The sequence below is a fragment of the Saccopteryx leptura genome, chromosome 2 (genome assembly GCF_036850995.1).
Source record: "Saccopteryx leptura isolate mSacLep1 chromosome 2, mSacLep1_pri_phased_curated, whole genome shotgun sequence".
Lineage (NCBI taxonomy): Eukaryota > Metazoa > Chordata > Mammalia > Chiroptera > Emballonuridae > Saccopteryx > Saccopteryx leptura.
The window spans coordinates 301,696,629-301,720,594 of NC_089504.1; the positions used below are offsets into that span (position 1 = coordinate 301,696,629).

Below are 23,966 nucleotides of genomic sequence, written 5' to 3' on the forward strand. Positions count from 1 at the left end.
GGAGGGGAAGGGGTCTGAGAGGAGGTTTGAACCATTTGTCCTTGACTGTTCATATATCCTGTTTTTCTTGCCTGCGTTTCAAGTTATTTCAGGGAAGTGATAAGGGCTTCACAGCTGGGATTTGTTACATTTTCAAACCTTCTCAGTCAGCCTTTGAGCCCTTCCTCCCTTAGGCGAGCCGTGGAGACTGCACCTCAGGATCAGTATCTAAAATCATAGCCCAGCAGACAGCACCAAGAAGCACATGGAGATGGGAGCATGTGGAGATGGGCAATAGTAAGTTCTATTGCACAGACAAATAGGAGTTAGCTGGGCAGAGAGGGTGTTATGGCCCCAAAAGGATGCTTAAAATTGAGATTATAGACAGCCATGTTGAAGTTCTTACATTAGCCCTCTTACTGTAAAAAAGCTCCTTACCCTTCCCTGAGGAGAAAGAAAAGCTCAATTAGAGCAACTACTGCTCCCCTCTCACCCTTGCCTTAACTCATTCATAACATGGTTCACAGGAATGTAAATCTGGAAAAACAGCCATGCTGGACTCAGCCCACCCTTCTTCCTTACAGGAGCACCTCTCTCAGGAGGGCACCAGTTCCTCTGTCCTTCAGTCATAAGGTATGCAGGGCTGGCCCGTGGGGGGCGGAAAGGGAAGAAGAGAAACCTGCTCCCCTCAGTGCCACTAAGGACCAGCTGCAGACTAATTCCTGGGTTCAAAATCAGATGTTCCCATGGCTTAGGAACCTAAAATTCCCTTGGGAGTTGGAGAAGGGAGTTGCTGCTGAGAATTGGAAACCCAAAGCTATTCTGGAATATATTCCTCTATACGGTGGTAGAATCATCAGCTAAAATAATTTTTAATCAGGTAGAGCAAGCATAAGGGTCAAGTGTGACTAAACTTAGAACCCATATATGAACCTTCTTCTCCTGGTGACTCATCTAAAGGAAAAAACAAGATGGTGCTGAAGGTGAAAGAAGATGTCCTATCAAAACAACATAAACTCATCATTGGGGATCTGGTTTGCTTGCAGGGAATCCTGGAAAGAATGTGCTTTTAGAGTCAAATAAGATCCCACTTCTGCTTATAAACTCCTTTAAACCTCATTTTCTCATCTACAAAATGGGAAACTAACACCAGACAAGCCAGAATACTATGAAGATTGGAAATGTAAATATACCGAAGCACCTTCTGTTTGCAAGGTGGTCATATAATAGAAGGAAGCTGGAAGGAGCTACCTCTTTATGAATGGGGAAGTGACGACGAAGGACTGAAAATAATGATGTTGTGACTTACACCTCTGCCAAGAAAACGGAAATGCGGGAGACCTGCCTCAATTGTATATGGTTTGATTCTTCCACAACATTAGGGGAGTTTAGTTCTGTGCTAGAGACAGGAGCCAGTTTCACGTGGGCCGTGTGGCGTAAGCGGGCCTTCTGACAAGGGAGGTACTGGTGTTTGGGGACCTTGATAAATAAGCCTCAAGGAGTTAACCTGAGCTCTCAGGTTATAACAGATCTGAAAAGATACCTAGCCTTAGTTTAAAATCTAAATTTGACAAAACGTCTACTTTGTCTAAACATTCCAGTTTTGTTTTCTGAATCCTTATTTACAGATACTTTTAGTGTTCACTGAAAAAAAAAATATTCATGAGCCTATAACAACCTTTTAAATGCACTCAGGTAATTTAAAGTATGTTTTAGCAAATTTAGTCCAATTTCAGAAAATCCACATGTCTTATTTCTCTATTTTAAATTTCTATAAATTTCAATCACATACAGGTCCAGCCTGGCCAATCTCTCCAGGGTACATTATAAAGGGACTCCTGGTCACTGTGGCCAAATAGACGTAGTCTGCAATATAGTATAGATCAGCTCTTCTCTTTAAAAAATAAAAATATATGAGAAATAAGCAGAAAAATATTGAAGGAAATTTACATTCTTTCAAGAAAATCACTGAGACTGGATAAATGATTTTGAATTAATCAGAAACACCCTCCCGCCTGACCTGTAGTGGCGTAGTGGATAAAGCGTCGACCTGGGAATGCTGAGGTCGCCGGTTCGAAACCCTAGGCTTGCCTGGTCAAGGCACATATGGGAGTTGATGCTTCCAGCTCCTCCCCCCTTCTCTCTCTCTGTCTCTCTCTCCTCTCTCTCCCTCTCTGTCTCTCTCTCCTCTCTAAAAATGAATAAATAAATAAATAAATAAAAAGAAAATAAAAAAAAGAAACACCCTCCCCTCCTTAGAGAAAGGCAGGAACAGTAGACATTGTTCCAATTCAGTGATTGTGTCAGGGAGGACTACATACTTCTCCCTCACCCTTCCCTGTCCAACCTAGTGATCTTAGAGTGGGAGATTAGGAGCCTGGCCTATACACAGAAGACTCTGGAAACAGCATGGAGCAGAACCTCGACCATGACCATGAAGGCTCTTTCCTATCAGGAAGTAAACACTGTAGATGATACTGAATGTACCACAACCAGAGCGGTGGCAGCCAGACTGACTACAGCCTCAAGGGCCAGTGCTTCTATTATTCTGACACAGAGGAGCCACTGACATGTGACATGTTGGGAAGGAACATAATGTTGGCCCTGGAGAAAGATGCTTTCTGTAGCCATGAAAAATACAGCCCTCCTCCTAGCAACATCTGTCACCTTTGCTATCCCTAAGGTGTTGTTACTGCTGCTTTTCTCAGACTATATTTTAGACTTTTATTTTAGGCGAGCTCTCACATACACATCGCCCATCAACCCCGATCCAGCATTTGCTGAGACATATGGGAAGAAGAGTGAGGAGCAGGATGGCGCTCGAGAAAGTGGGAAAAGAACAGAGCCAAGATTGGTTCTTGTTGTTGCCCCAGGATTCACCCAGAATAGAATTCTAGGAACCAGAATATTTGCAAAACAGAAGAAATGTTAGTTGTCCTTATAACATAAGTCTCTTGAAGTAAACTCTGTTCAACTGCTGCCTGTGTTGGAAAATAATTAAATCAGGACAACATATACAAAATAAGGTGCTCATCATTTTGCACACAACTAACATGCATGATTTGTATGGCTTTGGTTATCACTAAATGTTTTATGTTACTATTTCCATATGAATTTTCCTGGGCCTTTTTGTCTCTAAGAAAAATGTACAAAAAGAAATGAAAGAAAAGAAAAGAAAAGAAATCTGGTTTGATTTCATCTCTCTTGTCCTTAGGATTGCTTAATTCAGCAGAGCAGCCGCCAGACAGCACCACAGGCCCTTGTGGTCACATGCCACCCTCCCGGGCACTCTGAGCTATCAATTTGTTACCTACAAGGTGATTTTCTCTACTCACCAGCTGTCTTCTAATCAGACATTCAACCACCTCCACTTCCCTCAGCCAGTATCATGACATCGTCATGATAGGAGCAATAACAGCTCCTGAAGACAAACCATAGCTCAAAGTTTGGAGTGACTTTATTTTTTCCTTAAGAAAATTCATAAATAAATAAATAAATAAATAAAATGCCATCGTTTTTCTCAGAACTTTATGTGCTTCCCTGTCCTCAGGAACCAGGGTCAGTGCTGTCCTCCTTGAACATCCTTTGAACATCTCTGAACATCATGATGGCCTTCCTGTCAATATAGTTTGGAATCTCTTTCAGCTACTTTTAGAATGTATTTCCTTTGATGCCTCCTTTTCAGAGCTCAAGAATCAGCTTAAATTAGCTTAAAAATAAGAAAGTTATTTCTATTCCCCATAATAAAGAAGACTAGATATCCAGAGAAAAAAAACACATTTAAACACCTATAAATACTAGAAAAAAATAGCAAAGATCATTTTAATGCATAGACTGGCCAATGTGAAGGTCAAGAAAATTCAGAGATCCAAAACCACCAAAAAGCACAAACCTAGAGAGCTGACCCCAGAGATTTCTCTGAGGCCATAGAGTCAGGCCCTGGACGTCTTTAGTTGAATGAAACATAAGAAATTAGAAAACAAAAACAAGCTCTCTCATCACGTGGGAAGTTGGATCAAAGAACAGATAAACACAGTGCCTTCAAAAGTCAACACTCTCAATAGGTGAAGTTAAAAATCAAACAGACGCGGCCCTGGCCAGTTGGCTCAGTGGTAGAGCGTCGGCCTGGCGTGCAGAAGTCCCAGGTTTGATTCCCGGCCAGGGCACACAGGAGAAGCACCCATCTGCTACTCCACCCCTCCCCCTCTCCTTCCTCTTTGTCTTTCTCTTCCCCTCCCACAGCCGAGGCTCCACTGGAGCAAAGATGGCCTGGTCACTGGGGATGGCTTCTCGGCCTCTGCCCCAGGCGCTAGAGTGGCTCTGGTAGCAACGGAGCGATGCCCCGGAGGGGCAGAGCATCGCCCCCTGGTGGGCAGAGCATCGCCCCCTGGTGGGCGTGCCAGGTGGATCCCGGTGGGGCGCATGCGGGAGTCTGTCTGTCTCTCCCCGTTTCTGGCTTCAGAAAAATACAGGAAAAAAAAAATCAAACAGACGCAAACACCAGAGGGAGCAGGTAAGAAAATTAATGTATCTCAGCCTTGGATGGTGAAAGAGGTTGTGAGAGGAGCAGCCTCCTGGGAATTCACAGTCGCCTGTGCGGACTCCGGAGGAATTCATATCTCCAGTGAGGCCCTAACGTTGCACGCTGACAGTTCCATTTAAGGTGATCCTGATTGGCAGTTCTGGGCATCTGGGAAAACCAAATATAAATCTTCTGTGGAAAGAAGACTTCTCTTCCTTCAGGCTCCTTGCAATTCTCAAGATTAAATTCATCCAGGATCTAGAGTTTGGGGGATTAATTGCCAGTCTGTGTGGGAGCCAGTGACTTGGGCATTGGGTCTCTACAAAGTGGGAGAAAGGAAAATAAACTTGAGAACCCCACCCCCAGCACACAAAAAGCCACACCTTTTGTCAACGGATAGAAGTCCATCTGCTTACCTGAAGCAAAATCTCAAAGGGCACTTAAAACCTCTCTGTGCCCAGTACAGTTCTGAGTTGGGGGAAGGGAATGTAATAACAGTCTTATTTGGCATACCTAACCATAGACCTGCCTGGGATGTGAATAAGTTATTGCCAAGGTCAAGAAAAACCTATGGCAATAAATTGAATTAAAGGGGTTTATTGCAGGTTGGGTTCTTCAGAAGTACGACTGAGGTAAGAGTTTGAGAGAGTTGGTCCTGGCTGGTTAGCTCAGTCAGTAAAGCCTCGGCCCGGCATGTAGAAGTTCTGAGTTCGATCCCGGTGAGGACACACATGAGAAGCGACCATCTGCTTTTCCACCCTCTCCCCCTTCTCTCTCTCTTCCTCTCCCACAGTCAGTAGCTCCAAGCATTGGCCCTAGTAGAGGTTGCCCAGTGGATCCCGGTCAGGCACTTGTGGGAGTCAGGTACAAGGCACATATGAGAAAGCTATCAATGAACAGATAAGGTGCTGCAATGAAGAATTGATGCTTCTCATCTCTCTCATTTCCTGCCTGTCTGTTCCTCCTTCTCTCTTTCTCTCGATAAAAGAGAGAGAGGGAGAGAGAGTTGCTTATAGGAGGTCAATCCTGCCAAGGAAAGGAAAAAGGGACAAGACTGGGCGGAGATGACTTGTGATGCAGGTGTGACAAATTCAGCAACAGCAGGGCATTGCCTGTCGGAGCCTCCCAAGTTGGACCACAGCAGGCGGGCTGTTCTACCAGTTTTGTAATCTCAGATGCAGTAGCTTTTTAGAACTGAGCAGAACCGAGATGGCTAAGAGCTGGGGGTGGTCTGTTTAGCCCACTCCCTGCGGTAGGGCAACACATTCTCTCCAGAACGGGTCACTTGGGTGCTGTAACTCTGTGTCTATAGAGGCAGACTGATGGTGCCCTCTGGGTCCCAGACATAGAAAATATTTTCTGGAAAAAATTGTTCTTAATTCATGCCTCTCAGATTAAGTTCAGCAAAGTATTAGTTCAAAATAATAAGTTATCAAACATGTAAGCCAGCGTGAGGAAGAATCAGAAATAAGTAATAAAATATTTAGATGCCACACAAGACTTCAATACTGACTATAAAATATTAGTTTCTTATGAATTTTAAAAGCAAAGATATATTGAAAACATGATCAAGAAACAAAAGGCTATCAAATTGACTGGGTAACTTTGCATAATTCTATGGAACCAAATTTGAAATTCTAGTAGAAATTAGTAATCTTCTGGGAAAATAAAATTTAGTAAAATATCCCCCAATCAAGGTAAAAAGTCCCAATAGACTATTTACCATAACAGGGTTAGGGAAAGAGAACACCTGGATGGAGTACCCTGGTGGGAAAACAGAATGTCACAGGAGAGACTCAGACTCAGGTAGTTAAGACCAGAAAAGGGCCACAGAACAGGTGAGCACATGGAGGAGGCAAGGGCAACCCAGCCACTTTCCAGGTCTGAATGGTCCTCCCACTAGACCTTTGGTGAGTCAATTTGCCCTTAACTCCCATAGCAAAGGCTTTTGGTATACTTATGAGACTTGTAAGGGGGAAACTCTATGCTGTCTCACTTCAAACTTGTGCCTAAAAATAAAATTTAAAAATGGAGATGTTTGCTTCCAAAGTCTGTAGCCAGAATAAATTATGCTGAAAATATAAATTCTGGCTGAATGACTAACCCATGAAATCCCCTACCCATCCTCCCTTCCCGATCACTATTTCCATAATAACCATAAAGAACACTTCTGAAGATATATGTGGTGAACAAGTGATCAGTTCCAGGGGGAAAAAAAAAGGGAGGTGGGTAAAAATTAGAATGATGACATGGCAAGTAAAATTAATGTCAGAAAGAGAAAAGAGCTTGAAATCTGAGTCAGCCTGGCAATACAGGGACTAGCACCATCAAACTGTTGCTCCCTGGGTATACTCAGCAGTCAGAGCGCTCTGCCTGTCTCCTTCCCAAGTCTCCCTCCCAGATGATCCGTTCTCACCCAACACACTCCTTCCTCCATATTGGCATGACACTTGGGTTCCCAGGTTGGTTTTTCTTGGTGCCTTGCCCAGAAGGAGATTTAAATTCAACATAAACACAAAGTAGGACCCCAAAGTCCCTCCTTGACCTAAAGCATTGACCAGGAGCACTAGCATATCAATTTTCTAAATTTCTTTTAAAACATAAGACACTCAACAGATGATACCTGGAATCTAGATTGGGAAGCAGAACAACGCCTTCTGCTGCTCTAGCAGGGCTTAGTAAATTGGTTGGAACATGATACAGCTTGTCTTGCGATACCCATTGTACTGATATAAATTATTTATATAGCTAAGCACAAATAAAATGAAATTAAAGCACCATTAACAAATGTCACCATGGTCTATCTGGTTTGGTTTTGCTGCACTTTAAAGCTTTTGAGAATGAAAAGGCATGGGGAAGGGAACAAAGGAAGTTTATTTTAAAAGATGCAAATATATAAATAAAATTTTGAGTTCTAGTCAAACTTCTCTTTATTTCTCAAACTTTTTGCCAAATAATTGGGGGTACAAAAAAAAATCAAAGAATTACCCCAATAGTAGAATTGCCAGATTTAGCAAATATAATGAATATTTAAATTTAAGTGTGCATTCTGTTAGTTTTACCTGGCAACTCTGCCCTGTGGGGGTCTCGCCCGATTCAGAGTCATGGTTAAGAGCTTGGCTCTAGGGACAGACCGCTCTGTACTCTCAGCAGATAATTGAACCTCATTAAGCCTCTGTTTCCTCATCTGTAGAACAATTCATAATACAACCTGACTCACAGAATTGTTTTGAGAATTAAATGATTCAGTCCACATTAAACCACACAAAATAAATGGTGTTTCAACACATAGAAAATACTCAATTACTATTATTATTATTATTATTATTATTATTGGGATAGTGAACTTTTTAATCAATGAATGAAATTACTGGATTATTTGCAAGTAAAATTCAACCAAGTTTCTGTGGTTTGGTTTCATTGTATTGCATTTTTCAATTTTGGAATTGTTCTTGAAAGTTAGAACAAGTGGCATATAAAATTATTACACAAATATTAAAAAGATCTACATTTCTACAATACATCAGCTACTTTAGGAAATATGGGAAAAGAAATAGATAGGGGTGAAATTGGACACAAGAAAGGTAAAGACAAGCATATATGCTTGGTTTGGCCTGCATCACATTTTAAAGTGCTTTATGTTACCTTCCAACTCTAAAGACTGGGAGAGTTCATGTGAATAGACATAATTCTGGCTCTTCTTGACTAATCAGAACCTTGGGCCCCCCCATGGTTGCCCTTGATAAGGCACGTGCATTTTGGTTTAGCCCCTCCTGCCCGCCAGGGATCAAGGAGGCCTTGTGTTGGTCACCATTACTCCATACACTTAACACTGTTGTTATTCCTTTTTTTTTTTTTTTTTGTATTTTTTTGAAGCTGGAAATGGGGAGAGACAGTCAGACAGACTCCCGCATATGCCCTACCAGGATCCACCTGGCATGCCCACCAGGGGTGACGCTCTGCCCACCAGGGGGCGATGCTCTGCCCCTCCGGGGCATCGCTCTGTTGCGACCAGAGCCACTCTAGCGCCTGGGGCACAGGCCAAGGAGCCATCCCCAGTGCCCGGGCCATCTTTGCTCCAATGGAGCCTCGCTGCGGGAGGGGAAGAGAGAGACAGAGAGGAAGGAGAGGGGGAGGGGTGGAAAAGCAGATGGGCGCTTCTCCTGTGTGCCCTGGCTGGGAATTAAACCCGGGACTTCTGCACGCCAGGCCGACGCTCTACCTCTGAGCCAACCGGCCAGGGCCTCTGTTGTTATTCTTATACCTGGTCAGCTTCACTCATTCATTTCACCTTCCTGGCCCAGCAGGGAGGCCCACATGTGCTTTATGATTGCACTGACACATCAGTATACTCTCTCAGAGCAACCCCAAGCCATGCAAATAAATTTACCATCTAAGCAAAGAGGTAGTGGGTTTGGTGAGCAAAAACAGCTTTAAACAAGTCACCTAGACCAATAGACTTCAAAGGCTTTTGCTCAGATACCTTCCAAAGGAATTTTGAAAACTTTGTACATCTTAAACATTTTTATGTTGAAATTTAAAATTTGTTATATGTTTAAACAGTTGAATTATATAAATTCTAGCATAAAGTAAGCACTAAACTTTAAAATAAAACTCATAGCACTCCATTAAATGTATCTGATGGACTCTCAACATAACACATCTTCAGCATATTTTATATTGAAATAATTTTAGACTTTTAGAGAAGATAAAAATACAGAAGGTTCCCTCTGCCCTTTCCCCAACTTTTCCTACAATTAATAGCTTGCATGACTTTGGTATAATTATCAAAACTAAAAAAATTACTATTACTGCAATACTAGCACTTAATACTAACAATGATACACTTATCTGGATAGCCTGTTTTTTCACTAACATCCCTTTCCCACTCCAGGATTCTATGCAGGAAACCACATTGCATTTAGTTGTTAGGTCCCCTTTAGTCTCCTCCAACCTGTGACAGCTCCTTGGTCTTCTCCTACCTTTCATTATTTTGACACTCGTGGGGGAGGACTGGTCTATTATTATCTAGAATGGCCTGTGATCTGGGTTGCTCTGCTGTTTTCTCATGGTAAGACAGAGGTCATAGATTGCATTGAAGAATTCCACAGAAATGAGAAGGCATCATCCATTTAGTTTAGTGTCTATGGATGGCTCTTGCCCACACAACTCTTACTCTGATATTCTAATGGTGATTTTCTGTTTCCCTTAATCCTTCTTCATTTAGTAATTGAAATACTCTTGTAAAGAATACTTATCTATTCTTCTCCATTTATTTACTTAGTTATTTCTATCATGATGGACTCATGGATGTTTATTTTGTTCTTTCGGTTATGCATCAGTCAGGCTTCTCCAGAGAAACAGAGCCAACAGAATGTGTATATACAGCTAGAGAGAGAGGGGTTTTTTTTTTACTCTTTCATTTTATTTTATTTTATTTTTATTCATTTTAGAGAAGAGAGAGAGAGAGAGAGAGAGAAAGGGGAGAGGAGCAGGAAGCATCAACTCCCATATGTGCCTTGACCAGACGAGTATAGGGTTTTGAACCAGCAACATCAGTGTTCCAGGTCAACTCTTTATCCACTGCACCACCACAGGTCAGGTGAGAGAGATTTATTCTAAGGAATAACTCACACTATTGAGAAGGTGCAAGTCCAAAATCTGCAGAGGAGGCCAACAGGCTGGAGAACCAGGGAGCAGCCAAAGATAGTTAGTTACCTTGCAGGATTCCTTCTTGCCCATGGAGTGGTCAGCCTTTGCCCTAGCCAAGCCTTCAGCTAATTAGATGAGACCAACTCACATTATGGAAAGTAATCTGCTTTATTCAAAATCTACCAATTTAAATGTTAATCTCACTAAACAAACAAAACACCATAGAAACATCCAGAACAATGTTTGACCAAACATCTGGGGACCATGACCCAACCAATTTGACATATAAAATTAACCATTACAGGTTATAATCCAGTATGATTGTTATTTATTTATTTTTCTCAAATTGTTCCAGCTTTAGCCATTAGAAGCTCATACAGGTTGGTTCCAGTGTTCTTTTGACAAGCTTCTATCCTTTTTCACTTCCCTTCTTTCTGGAACTACAGAATATTCCAGACTCATCTTGCATTTTACCTGCCCCAGTCCTAGATTCAGCCACTTCTCCAAAGAACCTTTGTTCCTTTAATAGCGAAAGATATTTAAGAACAAAGATCTAGGCACTAAGTGTGCTCAATTTTGTTGGGATGTCAAAGCTTGTATGACTCCTCCCTGAACAGAACTAAGAAATGTGTGTGTAGACACTTACTTTCACATACATATTTATTTCTGTATCGACCTCTTTGCATATGTTGAAATATGAGTTTATACTGATGTCTCTGACTCCAATTTAGTAACCCAGGGTTCAATTCTAACCCTCTCCTTTCCTTATAGATAATGTCTTTCTCCAATACTGAGAAGCCTTGCTGACATACATAACATTAACTTATTTGTTCAATCCTAGTTTACATGTAAAGCAGTTTCAATATTGCTAACCCATGCTCCTGTAGGATGGATGTTTACCAAGCAATGTACAGTGTTTATATACAGTAATTTTGTCATCAGTTGTACAGTATCCAGTCAAAACTCTGCTTTTCCAAATGACTCGGGTCAGAGCTTCTTTTGTTCCTACCTGCTTCAGTGTGGTTATGCCATTCACTGGAAATACAGTCAAGGCCATTTCTCACAGTTTGTCTTCCATCTTTGGTTCCATCCCCATCACTGCTAACTTTTTTGTTTACATAAAATAAAAGTATCTCTCTGTGTTGTACAGTTTTGTCGGTTTTCATATAGTCATATATCTAATACTACAGTTATATCAATGCCCAAACAGAACTGTTCAATCAACCCCATGTTCTCTTGGGCTGCCCCATCATACTAATGCTTGTTAACATGTGACATCCTCTCACAGAGTTGAGATCCTTGGTAATCAGTGAGGTATAGAAATAGGATAAAATGATATCGTTATGGCAGGCACTTCCAGTTGTCTTCCAATAACTATTTGTCACTTCTCTCATAGTCTAGAATCCCCAATACTCAATGGGACACTCAATCCTTCAGAACGAAGTTTATACTGTCCAGGCTCCTGAGTATCTAGGTGGGTGTTGTGGCGAAGCCCTCGTCAACAGAGCAGGAATGCTCTTGTTCAGGGGGTGCATCTGTAGACCTTATTTCAAGGGGCTGCAGCATGCCCTATGCCCTTTGCCCTTTCTCCTTCATCCCCATCTCTACTGTCCTAACTGAAACTAGGCACAATGGTTTAATATTTAACACTGTTTTCTCAGAGGGCCAAATGAGATCATTCTATAACTTTAAATATGGTAGCAGATAATTGTCTTCAAGCACTGGGATCACCATACGTGTCTTTCTCCCGTGGAAATGTAGTTTTGGCTCTTATGGCTAATAAAGTGAATAAATTCATCTTTAAAAATAAACTGAAGTAAAAATAAACACTTTTTCAATTATCCCGGCTTATTCTAGGATCTCTGTGATCCATATGTTGGTTCTAAAGATACTTTTCAAAAGCATAGTCATACATAAATTTACACTAGCAACATTTCTTTCCTCCCAATGCAGTGCTTTAAAATTCAAAGGCAAAGGAACTGTCCTTAAATTATCTTGCCTTGTGAGTGACGTCCTCCATTAAGGCCTAAATTTACCTCCAATGTTCATAGAGTTTGCAGCTATGAATTTTAATAGATGGAATGAAGAATAGTAGAATAGAGGTTTGATAAACGACTTGTGCTGGGAAACCTTAGCCTCATGTCGGTTTATGTACCCTTCCTGAACAGTTTGTTTCAGACGGGAAGATTTACAGAGAAACCAACTATGGACTCAGAGTCAACAAGAAATAGGAGGCCTCTGTCAATATAGCTACAGCAGGTTGCCTGTGTTTTGTCACCTGAAATTAGGAATGACCTTGGGAAAAAAATTCTTGGTGGCATCCTCCATAGAGCAAAGCTGGAGTTAAGGGACTGGGGTGTAACTGGATTTCTGTAGTCTGTTCCTTTGAAGAGAAATCTCAAAATGTTTGATAATAATGTCTGTGGAAACGAGGAATAAACATCAGGTGAAAAAGTTAAGTAAAACTTCTAGGTATCAAAAAAAAGAGGTTATTATATAAAAGATGATAGAAGTGGTTCTTCCCCTTCATTTCAAATGGACAGAGGACATAAATAGCCCTAGTCTGTGACCTAAGGAGGTTGGTTATATAACAGAAATTCCCCAAAGGGCAGGATTTGGAGACTGTGCAAAAGGTTCATAAGGGAAGGTATTGGAATTTCCTAAGTACAAGTATTTGGAATTCATAGTAACTCATATAGAATATTAGTTACTTCCTTTTTTCAGGGTAAGCAATGGGAAGATTCAGTTGATCATTTCCAACGGTCTTCCCCATAACCAACTCATTCCCTGATTAAAGGACAGGGAACAAGAGTTCATCTCCACTCTTTTTTATCTTGATGATAAAAAAAAAGACTCGCTACAGAAATAAAAAACTATAGAGATGAAGGGGTGCAGAATAGGCCACCCCAAGATGTGCTGCTTTGGCAAGTGGACTGTTTTGAGCTGAAGGAAATCAAGACTGTAAAGCCAGGAGCCAGGGCCAGAGCCACCATCAGAGCAGCCTGGTCCATGCAGGTTCGCATTGGATTCGGACAGTCGGCAAAGAAACCATGGAGCCAAAAACTGATGGGCCATAGTCTTTAATTCTAGCTTGCACCCGGTGGGCAAGTAAAAATACACACTGGGCTCCAAAACCCAGTCACATTCAGTGCTCACAAAGCTACTGATTTATCCGAGTTTCCTAGAATCAAAGGTTTCTAGCTCACCAGCCTTATTCTCCTCAGTTCCCCATATCCTTCCTTATCCCAGATACAAACTCTACACAAACTGGCATCTCACTCAGCACTCCGCCATCTTGGCTGCTTCTCCTGGCCTACTCCACATGGCCTCCTTCTGCTGCTGGCTCTACTTTCTCTGCTCTCTCATGCTAATCTCAGGAACCAAAAGTCCCTAGCTCTCGTGTAGTCTACCCCCATTTTATATTGTAGCTTCACAACCTCTAATCCAATATACAAAATAGGGAAGTCTTTAATACAGTCACTTCTCTGAGGCATGATTGGATTGTACCACCCCACATCAAAAAGGGTGGGAAAGGCTTAATCCCAAAACCAAGCCCCAGGCTGCAACGATCCTCAACACACATTAATATCACCTGGGCAACGGCCTCCACGTGGGCAACGTTATCTTTTACAAAGTGAGCATAATACATTTTATCTGCCCAACAAAGACCCAGCAGATTCAAGAAAAACTTTTACCTTTCCACTAACTACCTAAAAGAATTTAGGTAGTGGTCTGGCCCAGAAAGAGAGCCTGAGAACTTTTGATCTGAACTTTTGACCTATGGGTGTATCAGGCAAACATCTTATTACCAAACATGTGCTCTTCTTACCATCTCGTGATGTACCCTCCTCCCCTTTGAAGTCCCAGGCCCTCATCCCACTCCTTAGCTCAAGATGGCTTCTCAGACTCAATTGCCTGACTTGCCCTTGTGTCTCGTGTCTTTGAGCTCCCCTACATACGAAATTAAATGTTTTTCTCCTGTTAATCTGTCTTATGTCAATTTAATTATTAGACCACCTGAAGAACCTAGAAGAGAATAAAAGGTTTTTTCCCCTATAGTTATACTGGGAGATTTATGGATCTTCCTTCTGAGTCCCAGCTTGTCAAATTTGTCTTGTAAAATATAGCTTTTGTGAAAATATATAATAACGTGACTGTTTTTACTATTCTTATCATAGCATTTTATTAGTGTATTAATGTTTTTAAAACAAAGTAGTGTTATGATTTGTCAAATACCCAAGGCTGTTTTCATTCTCTGCATCTCCATACCTCCCAGAGGGAGCCTGGCCAGTATGTGACATTTTGGCTTACATAATCAAGTGTCCTTTAAGAGTTATTCACAAGAAAACGATGATTTAAAAGGCAGATGGAGATGAGTTAGGTCAAATAATAATGTAATTAAAAAGCTGGGAAAAACAACAGACATTAAATTTGTCCTAAAAGTATTTAATTTCTCTTCAAGTTTTCTCCAAAGAAAACAATTACAAAAACATTGTTAATATAAAGCAGCTGGGGTTATTGTTTAGCAAATAAGAATTCTTTATTCTTTATTCAAAAGCAACTTAATTCCCCCCCCAACTCAAGGGCCTTTTCCTGGCCACTTGCTACTGTGTATAATGGAAATTAAATAGTTTCTTACTTACAAAGGGAGACCAACTCCAGTTGATTTTGTTCATATCAACTTAAAAACAGGTAAGGAGAATAGAGCTATCACAATACAAAACATTTTTTTAATTCTAATAACTGGTATTTTTAGAACTTTTACATTGTTAGAGAATATTTATAAAACAATAAAGCCTAAAAAATTAGGCCCACATACAGTTTTCTGTTTCAAAGCCAAATAAGTCTCCTGAAGTTTGAGAGAATTACTGGGTTTCTAAATTAGAAAAGAGAGAATTAGTGAGTTGTTGTCTTCCTAAAATTGCCCAGCTGGTTCTAATTTGGGAAAGATAAATGCAGGTTAGGAAGACCATTAGAAGCTGCCAAACACAAGCATTAGCAGGGAGCCCAGCTGAGTGGGAGGAGAAACGGAGCAATCTATTTGCAGATAAAGCTCTTGTGAAAGGGGGGAAGTTTTTCCTAAGGAAGTCCCACAGAAAGTTGCTAATTATTTCTTGAACACTTGTAAAATTCAGAGCTGCGAAGTAGCAGCAGTAGTTGTATGCAGAGTTCTGTCTCTTCTGAATAAAAGGACACAGTAAGGATAAGGGAAGGGATGACTTTTGGGTCAAATTGGAATGCAATGGCTGTTGGACAAATGCCCGCAGTGCCATGTCACTATTCTACAGTGAATAACCACTTAGGCCACTAAGAGAATGATCTGTCATTGGAAGGTAAAGGTAACTCTCTTTGTATCCCATCAACATAGTGCATATGAAAGAAATAAGGCAAACAGTAACGTTTCATTTAACAAACATTTAACACTTCCTGTGTCCCATAGGTTTTACCAATACACTCTAATTTTTAGCATCTGCTCTTTCCCACTGACTAATGTTAACTGGAAGACCTTATGCTCTCATGGGCACAAGTGCAAATGTCAAAGGTCAACCTCCAAGGGCACAAAGTGGAGAGCAGAAGGGTGGAAGGTAGAACTAAAGAGGCAAATGAAGACTATTCAGCAAAAGCTATTTGTTTTACCTTTTAATATATTTTTACTTTTCTTGCTAATATTTTGTTTAGGGTTTTGGCCTCCATTTTATTGTGAAAATGGCCGATCATTTTCTTTCTTGTACTATCCTTGTCAACTTTTGCTAGCAAGGATATGCTAGCCTCACTTTTTTTTTTCTTTTCCTTAGAAGACCATCTATAGCAGCGGTTCTCAACCTGTGGGTCGTGACCCCGGCGGGGATCGAACAACCAAAACACAGGGGTCACCTAAAGCCATCGGAAAATGTATTGTATAATAAATATGTATTTTCCAATGGCTTTAGGCGACCCCTGTGTTTTGGTCGTTCGACCCCCGCTGGGGTCACGACCCACAGGTTGAGAACCGCTGATCTATAGAATGGGAATTATTTATTCCTTCCAAGCTCCAGAGCAACACAATATGACTTGCAATAAGTTGGGCAAAGCGTGGTATATATATAACCCTGCCTCCCTTTTAAGACGGTAGAGAATTGTAGTCAAGTATCCCATGTTCCTGGAAAGAAAAAGAGAAACAGTATTTCTTGCCTCTGAACTCCTCTTTTCCTCACTTAGGAGATTATCTGTGTTCAGAACTGTGAAGGGTCTGGGATGCGACCCTAGTTGCAAGCTGACAAGTTAGCCTGCTACAACTTCATAGACGACAGAAGGCACGAGACTCCCAGGTCAGAGATAAAGCACAATTTATTGTTCGCAGAAAAAGCCGCAGCCAGAACATCAGCATTTTGTCCTAATTTCTTCACAATGACAGGTGCACCACAGTGCTGGGTGTCACAGGACAGGAACCCTGGGCTTAGCGACCCTGCAGCATTTATAACGAACAGTAAACATTATATCTTTCAAGACCATTTGCTATACAAACACCCTTGAGAATGAGTCTCAGACAAGATCTAGTGCCTCTGCTCAGAAAACATGCAGGAACATGAGAAGTCTATGGAGAATTCTGACCTGAATTTTTAAAACTTACTTTTGTACTTAAAGATCAATTATTCATTTCTATTGTGAATTAGAATTTATCAAGGTAAAGTAACTCCTTTTGCTTTGCTGCTTTTCTTCTCAATTTAATCCTCGATATTATTTCCACCACTTTTTTTGTTGTCTACATGACTGGTAATTTTTAACCTTTTTATTTGCAGTCCTCTATCTGGTACACAGCATACAGTTCACTCTTTTGATACCATATGAAAATAACTTGTCTTTACTAAAGAATTTTAACCTGTTTAAATGTATGCACTGTGATAGTTTTACTCTTGTTGCTCTCTTATATGTACTTCCTTGCTGTTAACCTTATATACACACGTATATAATTTGTTGCATGTGTGTGAAATATTGCTGCTTGAATTATAGATCTTTGCTGTTTATTTTTCCTCTCTAGCTCAGTGTCTTCTATCCAGCCATCTAGATCCACTCTCCCCACAATCTACTCTGCTCTTGGTCCTAAAGCTGTATAAATTATGTCAACAGACTTCTACATAATTCTTCTGCTTTGGGGGAGGTGGGTGGGGTTCTGCTGATGGGGAAAACTCAAGCAGCAGGCTGGAGGAAGGGAGAGTGTGAGGTCAGAGTATTGATAGCTCTCACCCATGAGATCATGTAGGGCTGGCTTGTCCCTGGAAATTTGGTTACTGATCCTCTCTGTGACCTTCCTTATGCTCTCTCTCTGGGTGCTCAGAACTCTCCCTCCCCAGGTTTATCTGAGATTAAGAGTCGAGTCCCCATCTCTGGTACCCGCCCTGGGCTTATGCACTAATCCTTGCGTTTCCCTACACACTGTCCACACTTCAGAAGTCCCTCTGTAAACAGATGGCCTCGAATTTGGATTGTATCATCTATTTCCTGTGAAGACTGACTCACAAGCCCTTGTTCATCACAGTAGGTTCTTTTTTTTTTTTTTTTTAATTTTTTTTTTCTTTTTTTCTTTTTTCTTTTTTTTTTTTTTTTTTTTCAGAGACAGAGAGAGAGTCAGAGAGAGGGATAGTTAGAGACAGACAGACAGGAACGAAGAGAGATGAGAAGCATCAATCATCAGTTTTTCGTCGCAACACCTTAGTTGTTCATTGATTGCTTTCTCATATGTGCCCTGACTGCGGGCCTTCAGCAGACCGAGTAACCCCTTGCTGGAGTCAGCGACCTTGGGTTCAAGCTGGTGGGCTTTTGCTCAAACCAGATGAGCGCAAGCTCAAGCTGGCGAGCTCGGGGTCTTGAACCTGGGTCCTCTGCATCCCAGTCCGACACTCTATCCACTGTGCCACCACCTGGTCAGGCACAGTAGGTTCTTGATTTGCATGTGGTCAAGGTTATCCTTCGGTTTATCGGAGAAAGGTATCGGTACAGTTCCTTCATCTAGTTGTTTTTCTTTTTTTGTTTTGGGGTGGGTTTTTTTTTGTATTTTTCTGAAGCTGGAAACGGGAGGCAGTCAGACAGACTCCTCCATGCGCCCGACTGCGGGAGGGGAAAAGAGAGACAGAGAGGAAGGGTAGGGGGAGGGGTGGAGAAGCAGATGAGCGCTTCTCCTGGGTGCCCTGGCTGGGAATCGAACCCAGGACTCCTGCACGCCAGGCCGACGCTTTACCACTGAGCCAACCGGCCAAGGCCTTCTTCATCTAGTTTATTCTTCCTATGGAGTTTTCATTCCTGCCCCACTAGGAGTTTATCTGCCACAGATAAGAGACAGCCCCTCTCTATCCTGTTCCCAGCAGGGATGTGAATTTTCCTTGTTTGTTTATAAATAGTTTCCATTGTTTTCTAGGATTTGAGGGAGGATGGGAAGTGAAAGTAGAAAACAAAAAGTGAAAAATCCAAAACCCTAGATTAAAACTCAGTGTCTTTTATCCCACCTGTAAAGATTTTCAAGATAGGTACTTGTATATATTTCCTCCCACCCGTATACTGACTATTCTTCTGTAACTACACATATCTAGAATAAGTTTCTTAGTCGAAAGGCTAGCCTAGCTTTTGTCTATTCATTTTAACTATCATGCTCCCGAAAAAAATTTTTTAAATGTTAATGTGAGTATATATAAAACATTCTTTTTATCTTAAAATATTAATTTTAATAACAAAATCATATTTCAATTTAACATCAATTGTCCAACAATAAAGCATGTATATAGTGATGTTTTCTTATTATACAATGTATGTTACTATGAAAAACAATTAAAATCAATTTAAAAAATGTTATATCCATATTGTGTGACCTGTGTATTATGCTATTAGTGGTGGACAAAAATGCTGATCATCCAACAAATTTTCCTAGGTCTTCTGAAAACTAGGCCTTTGGGATTCGATGATCTTAAGAGATGTCTCTGGCTCATGTTTCTTTCTGATCTCATCTGTTTCAACATCATCAAGTATAAATGCATTCAGGATTGGAATTTGAGAAAAATAGTTCTTAGCCAGGATGTGTTTGTGTTTGATCTTGTGAATAAACAAGGGTACATATCCCTGGGGAAAAAAAAAAAGAAAATCAAATCCTGTTAAATGTCATAGATACATTTTGCCAAGTAAAATCGCATTCATGCCTCAGGGCCTTCACTTATCAGTTCTCACAGCCCAGGTACCTTCCCTTCCTCTGCACAGCACTTGGCCCCTGTGACACTTTAACTCAGTGGTTCCCCAACCCCCGGGCCGCGGACCGGTGCCGGTCCATGGGCCATTTGGTACCGGTCCGCAGAGAAAGAATAAATAACTTATATTATTTCCATTTTATTTATATTTAAGTCTAAACGATGTTTTATTTTTAAAAAATGACCAGATTCCCTCTGTTACATCCATCTAAGACTCACTCTTGACACTCGCTTGTCTCATAAGTTCTACAGTTATATTTAAAAATACCACAGTTTTTACACCGGTCGCATAATTTTATTTTGTGCATTTATGCATCCCACCCTAAAGGCTGGTCCGTGAAAATATTTTCTAACATTAAACCGGTCCGTGGCCCAAAAAAGGTTGGGAACCACTGCTTTAACTGCATGCCTTTTCTGATTCTTCTCCAGCCGGAGTTCGGACTAAACCCTCCTGCCTCCATACTTGCAAACACTTTTCTGTATTCTAATTGTAATGTTCAGGTCATTCCACCTTGACTTTTACTATCTCCTTGAGTGTCTTCCGTGACATAGAAAACTGGCCAACTCCAACTGGGTCACTTTCATAGCTGTGGGTTCCAGCACCACAAGGGAAACACTCGACTTTTTTTAATGGATGCACTGTGTCACTTTGGTTCTCTCTTTAAATCTCTTTCGACACTGATACAATTGCCAAGTTGAATTTTTCCCCCTAAACTTGGTCATTCTCATATCTACAGGGTTCAAAATGAAGACCACATTAATGTTGTGACAATGTAACCTTCTCTTTGGTCACCCCTCAGACTCCCACCTTATGAATATCCTCATTCTTTCTCTTTAGCTTCTAAACAGAAAACAATATCCCTGCCCTATCAAGTCTTCACGCCTTTCCATTTTTATTTGTTCTTAATCATTAGGTTTCTTGTCTCCTCATCACTATAACAGAACTTTGAACTTTCTCTTAGGTAGCATTGCCACATGACTGTAAGACAGTCTGTTTTCTAATGAGTGGCAGACTACTAGAAGCCAACCCGATGACATTTCCTGTTCCGTTTATATTTAGAGGCCTGATTTTGTATTTTGTGACATGCTCAGCTTTCCTGGCATTTATTCTTGCTATAGGTGGCCATCAGACAAGTTTGCGGCCACTAGACACACATAGATAATGAAAGTCATTGGATAGCACTTATAGGGAATCTTTATAAGAGGGGAAAAATCATTTGTCAAGCACTTTTAGCCTTTTGCTATCCCTGGGAGGTGAATATCATGCAGGAGATGAAGTAGCTATCTTATCTCTAAGAGCCCGCAAGCGTGAAAGCTAAAGTCAAGTACAGCTGAGGGGAAGGTCAGAAGACCCGGTTGGTGACGGCTACCCCAGACTGCCAACTTCTGCATTTCCTATAATAAAGAAACGATTCCCCCATTGATTGTTGTTAGATTCAGGAAGGGGTGCTAATACTGCCAGAGTGTAATTATTGAAGGAGCCAGAACAGGCAGGTGCTGATAGAGCCCCTGTGAGGCTGAGAACAAAGAAGATCAGCACAAAGGAGGAAAAATGTTTGCATTCCATTGGTCAGAGACCCTTATCAGAAGTTTATGTTTGAAATTCACCACTAGGCTAAACCCAGCCCCTGTTGCTATGCTGCGTGCAGACCCCTTAGCGACTAGGTAACTGCCACATCTGCTTCTGTATAATGCTTGCTTACTTAGGATATATAAGGACCTGTCTGAAAGCACCAGGAGCGACACCCATTTGCATCTCCCTGTGAGTATGGTGTCTCAGGACATCTGGGGAGTTCGCCCCTGCGCAGGTTAAACTTGGCCAATAAAGTACAATCTAAGCTCCTGAAAGTCTCTGACGTTGTTCTCGTACCCGGTGGATCCAATAATTGATATTATAAACTATTATTGGCAGCTGAACTCAAATGCAATTCAAACAATGAAGAATGATGTTTTTCTCCAAGCACCTAGCACAGTGTCTGGAATATTCAAAACTAAGTTCTGATTGAATTAATAAATACCACCTATTCTCTTTATTATTATTAATTGGTCCTTCTTTTCAGCCAAATAATGGATATTACTTGTACCTATTTCTAAAATTTTGTTTTCAGAGAGTAAGACATCCCCCTCAATAAAGATCCCTCCACAGTGTCAATGAAAAGTAAAGAAAGCATGGAGAACAGGAGCCAAACAATATGATGTTCTTGCAGAAAGAAATAGGCAGGAGTATCCTGGGCTTATTTTAAAGTTTTCTCTTCAGAGACAAATTTAATAGATCAAAATGGGCATTTTTCATGTTAATCTAACTTTATTCCATCACTTCTTAGCCCATATTTATGCAAGAAAAATTAATGCATTTCTGCTATGCAACATTAAATTTTATATATATATATACACACACACACACACACACACACAGAACTTTTTAGGTTTTCAAACTGACTTTATAGAGGCAAAAATTAATCCTTAAAGATGATATAAGCATATTATGGTACATATACTTAAAGGAATAATAAGCAATTCTTAAAGAATAGTAAAGAATAGTATAATATAGAGAGATAGCCAATATCTATCAGCCTCTTTTTATATTACTCCTTTTTTATTGATGAGAAAATGAGAGACCTAAGACATTAACAAACTTGCCCAACTTCTCCCAGCTCGTGAGTGATAGAGCGAGAATTCAAAGCCAGGGCTGCTCTGATCCACTATACTGATTACCTGTTTTTAGGTAATCTTTATAAAAATGCAGGAAGCAAAGAGGGCAGGACTTAACACCGTTCATCCTGTTAATGGCAGGAATGGGGAAACACCAGGTCAGGCCTCCTGACTTTAAATCCACTGTGTTCCAAATCTGACCAATGTGCACACTATGAGAGATTGATTGCCTCGTTTACAACTCAGACAACAGAAGCCTTTTCCCATGCTTTTCCTATAACTTGTATCATGATTATAGGGAATCAAGATTATTTTAACTTCTGAGTAGTTTTCTATTTACTGAGAAAGCAAGTATCGATCTATTAAGAAAATTTTGGAAATGCTTTCACTTGCTGCAAGACAAATTATTCTTTAACTGGGTTGAATATTAATACTTAAAAGATTACACCAGGCTGACGATTAAAACCTTAAAAGATTACACCAGCCCAAAACCATAAAGAAGGCAATTTTTCCCTGAGTTTATCTATCTGGTTGAGAACCTTAGCTCTATTTACAGAAATCCAATAAGCTCGGCGTCCTGAATGTGGATAGAACATTTAATTTGATACTGCAGTAATTTGATTAAACACACAAAGGGGGTTGTACGGATTAATTGAAGAAGCAGTGGAATATCAGCTTTGGGAATGAACTTCAATCCCACTGGGTGAGAGATGAAATGCTTCTGCTAGTCTTGGCTATGCTTCCAGTGATTAAATATTTATGAGGCAGCTCAGTTTACCAAGTACAATATATCACACAGCTTCAATGTCTTGCTACTCTTTTCTTTCAATACTTAAAGTAAAATTTTTCTTGGCCTGGCTTCTACTGGAAAATAATTTTAAAAAGCTAAAAATGTAGCTAGTTTCTCCTCTCTACACCTTCCCTGTCTCCAGTGAAAATAGTGCGTCTCCCAGCAGGGAGGCGCACTATTCAAAATGACTGCTATAGTTGAAGTCTTTTCTCTCTTTTCTCTCAGCTGATACCTGACATGGAATTAAGTATATTAATTTAAGCAACAGAAGGCAGGGACCCAGGATCAGCAGTAGGGATCCAAGGCTTGTTAGGTGGAAATGGAGCTCTCTGGGAACTCCTCAGGGACTCCTCAATTCCATTCATCAAAATGCTTTAGAGATTACATGTTATAAATTACTGAAATTAAATGATATTTCGTCCCCCCCCCCAAGTTAGTTGAAAGCAAATAAAAAATGGAGTCTCAAAACTACACCCCATGTGTATGATTGTTATTTAGAGCACAAAATTATGAACAAAATTTATCTTAGAATTTCGTGTATGTTTTCAGCAGACTCAAGATGATTAAGCAAAGGACAGATTTTTTTTTCTTTTTTTTATTTTTCTGAAGTTGGACACGGGGAGGCAGTCAGACAGACTCCTGCATGCACCCGACCAGGATCCACCCGGCATGCTCACCAGGGGCGATGCTCTGCCCATCTGGGGCGTTACTCTGTTGCAACCAGAGCCATTCTAGTGCCTGGGGCAGAGGCCAAGGAGCCATCTCCAGCGCCCGGACCAACTTTGCTCCAATGGAGCCTTGGCTGCAGGAGGGGAAGAGAGAGACAGAGAGGAAAGAGAGGGGGAGGGGTGGAGAAGCAGATGGGCGCTTCTCCTGTGTGCCCTGGCCAGGAATCGAACCCGGGACTCCTGCACACCAGGCCAATGCTCTACCACTGAGCCAACAAGCCAGGGCCAGAAAGGACAGATTTTAAGTTCCATAATACCTATCGAGAACCAATATTAATTTATTCATTCAACAAATGTTTATTAAGCCCCTAATCTGTGACAGGCACTGCTGTTGATGTTAGACATACAGACACAAATAAGCTAAACCAAACCTCTGCCCTGTGGAACTGACTGGAGAACTAGTAGTCTGAACTTGCTGCGATTAGAGGGGAGGA

The 23,966-nt window shown here is 40.9% G+C and overlaps 1 protein-coding gene across 4 annotated transcripts in view; it reads right to left on the bottom strand.

Moving 5' to 3' along the window:
* Positions 1 to 17,841: 17,841 nt before the first annotated feature.
* The window catches only part of IQUB (IQ motif and ubiquitin domain containing), a 51,045-nt gene continuing 44,920 nt past the window's right edge, over positions 17,842 to 23,966 (bottom strand). For all 4 annotated transcript variants that reach the window (XM_066366154.1, XM_066366153.1, XM_066366151.1 and 1 more), the window contains one exon: positions 17,842 to 19,240. In XM_066366154.1, the coding sequence (XP_066222251.1) occupies positions 19,049 to 19,240 (192 nt within the window). In that variant the 3' untranslated portion in view covers positions 17,842 to 19,048. The remainder of the gene's footprint in view (positions 19,241 to 23,966) is intronic.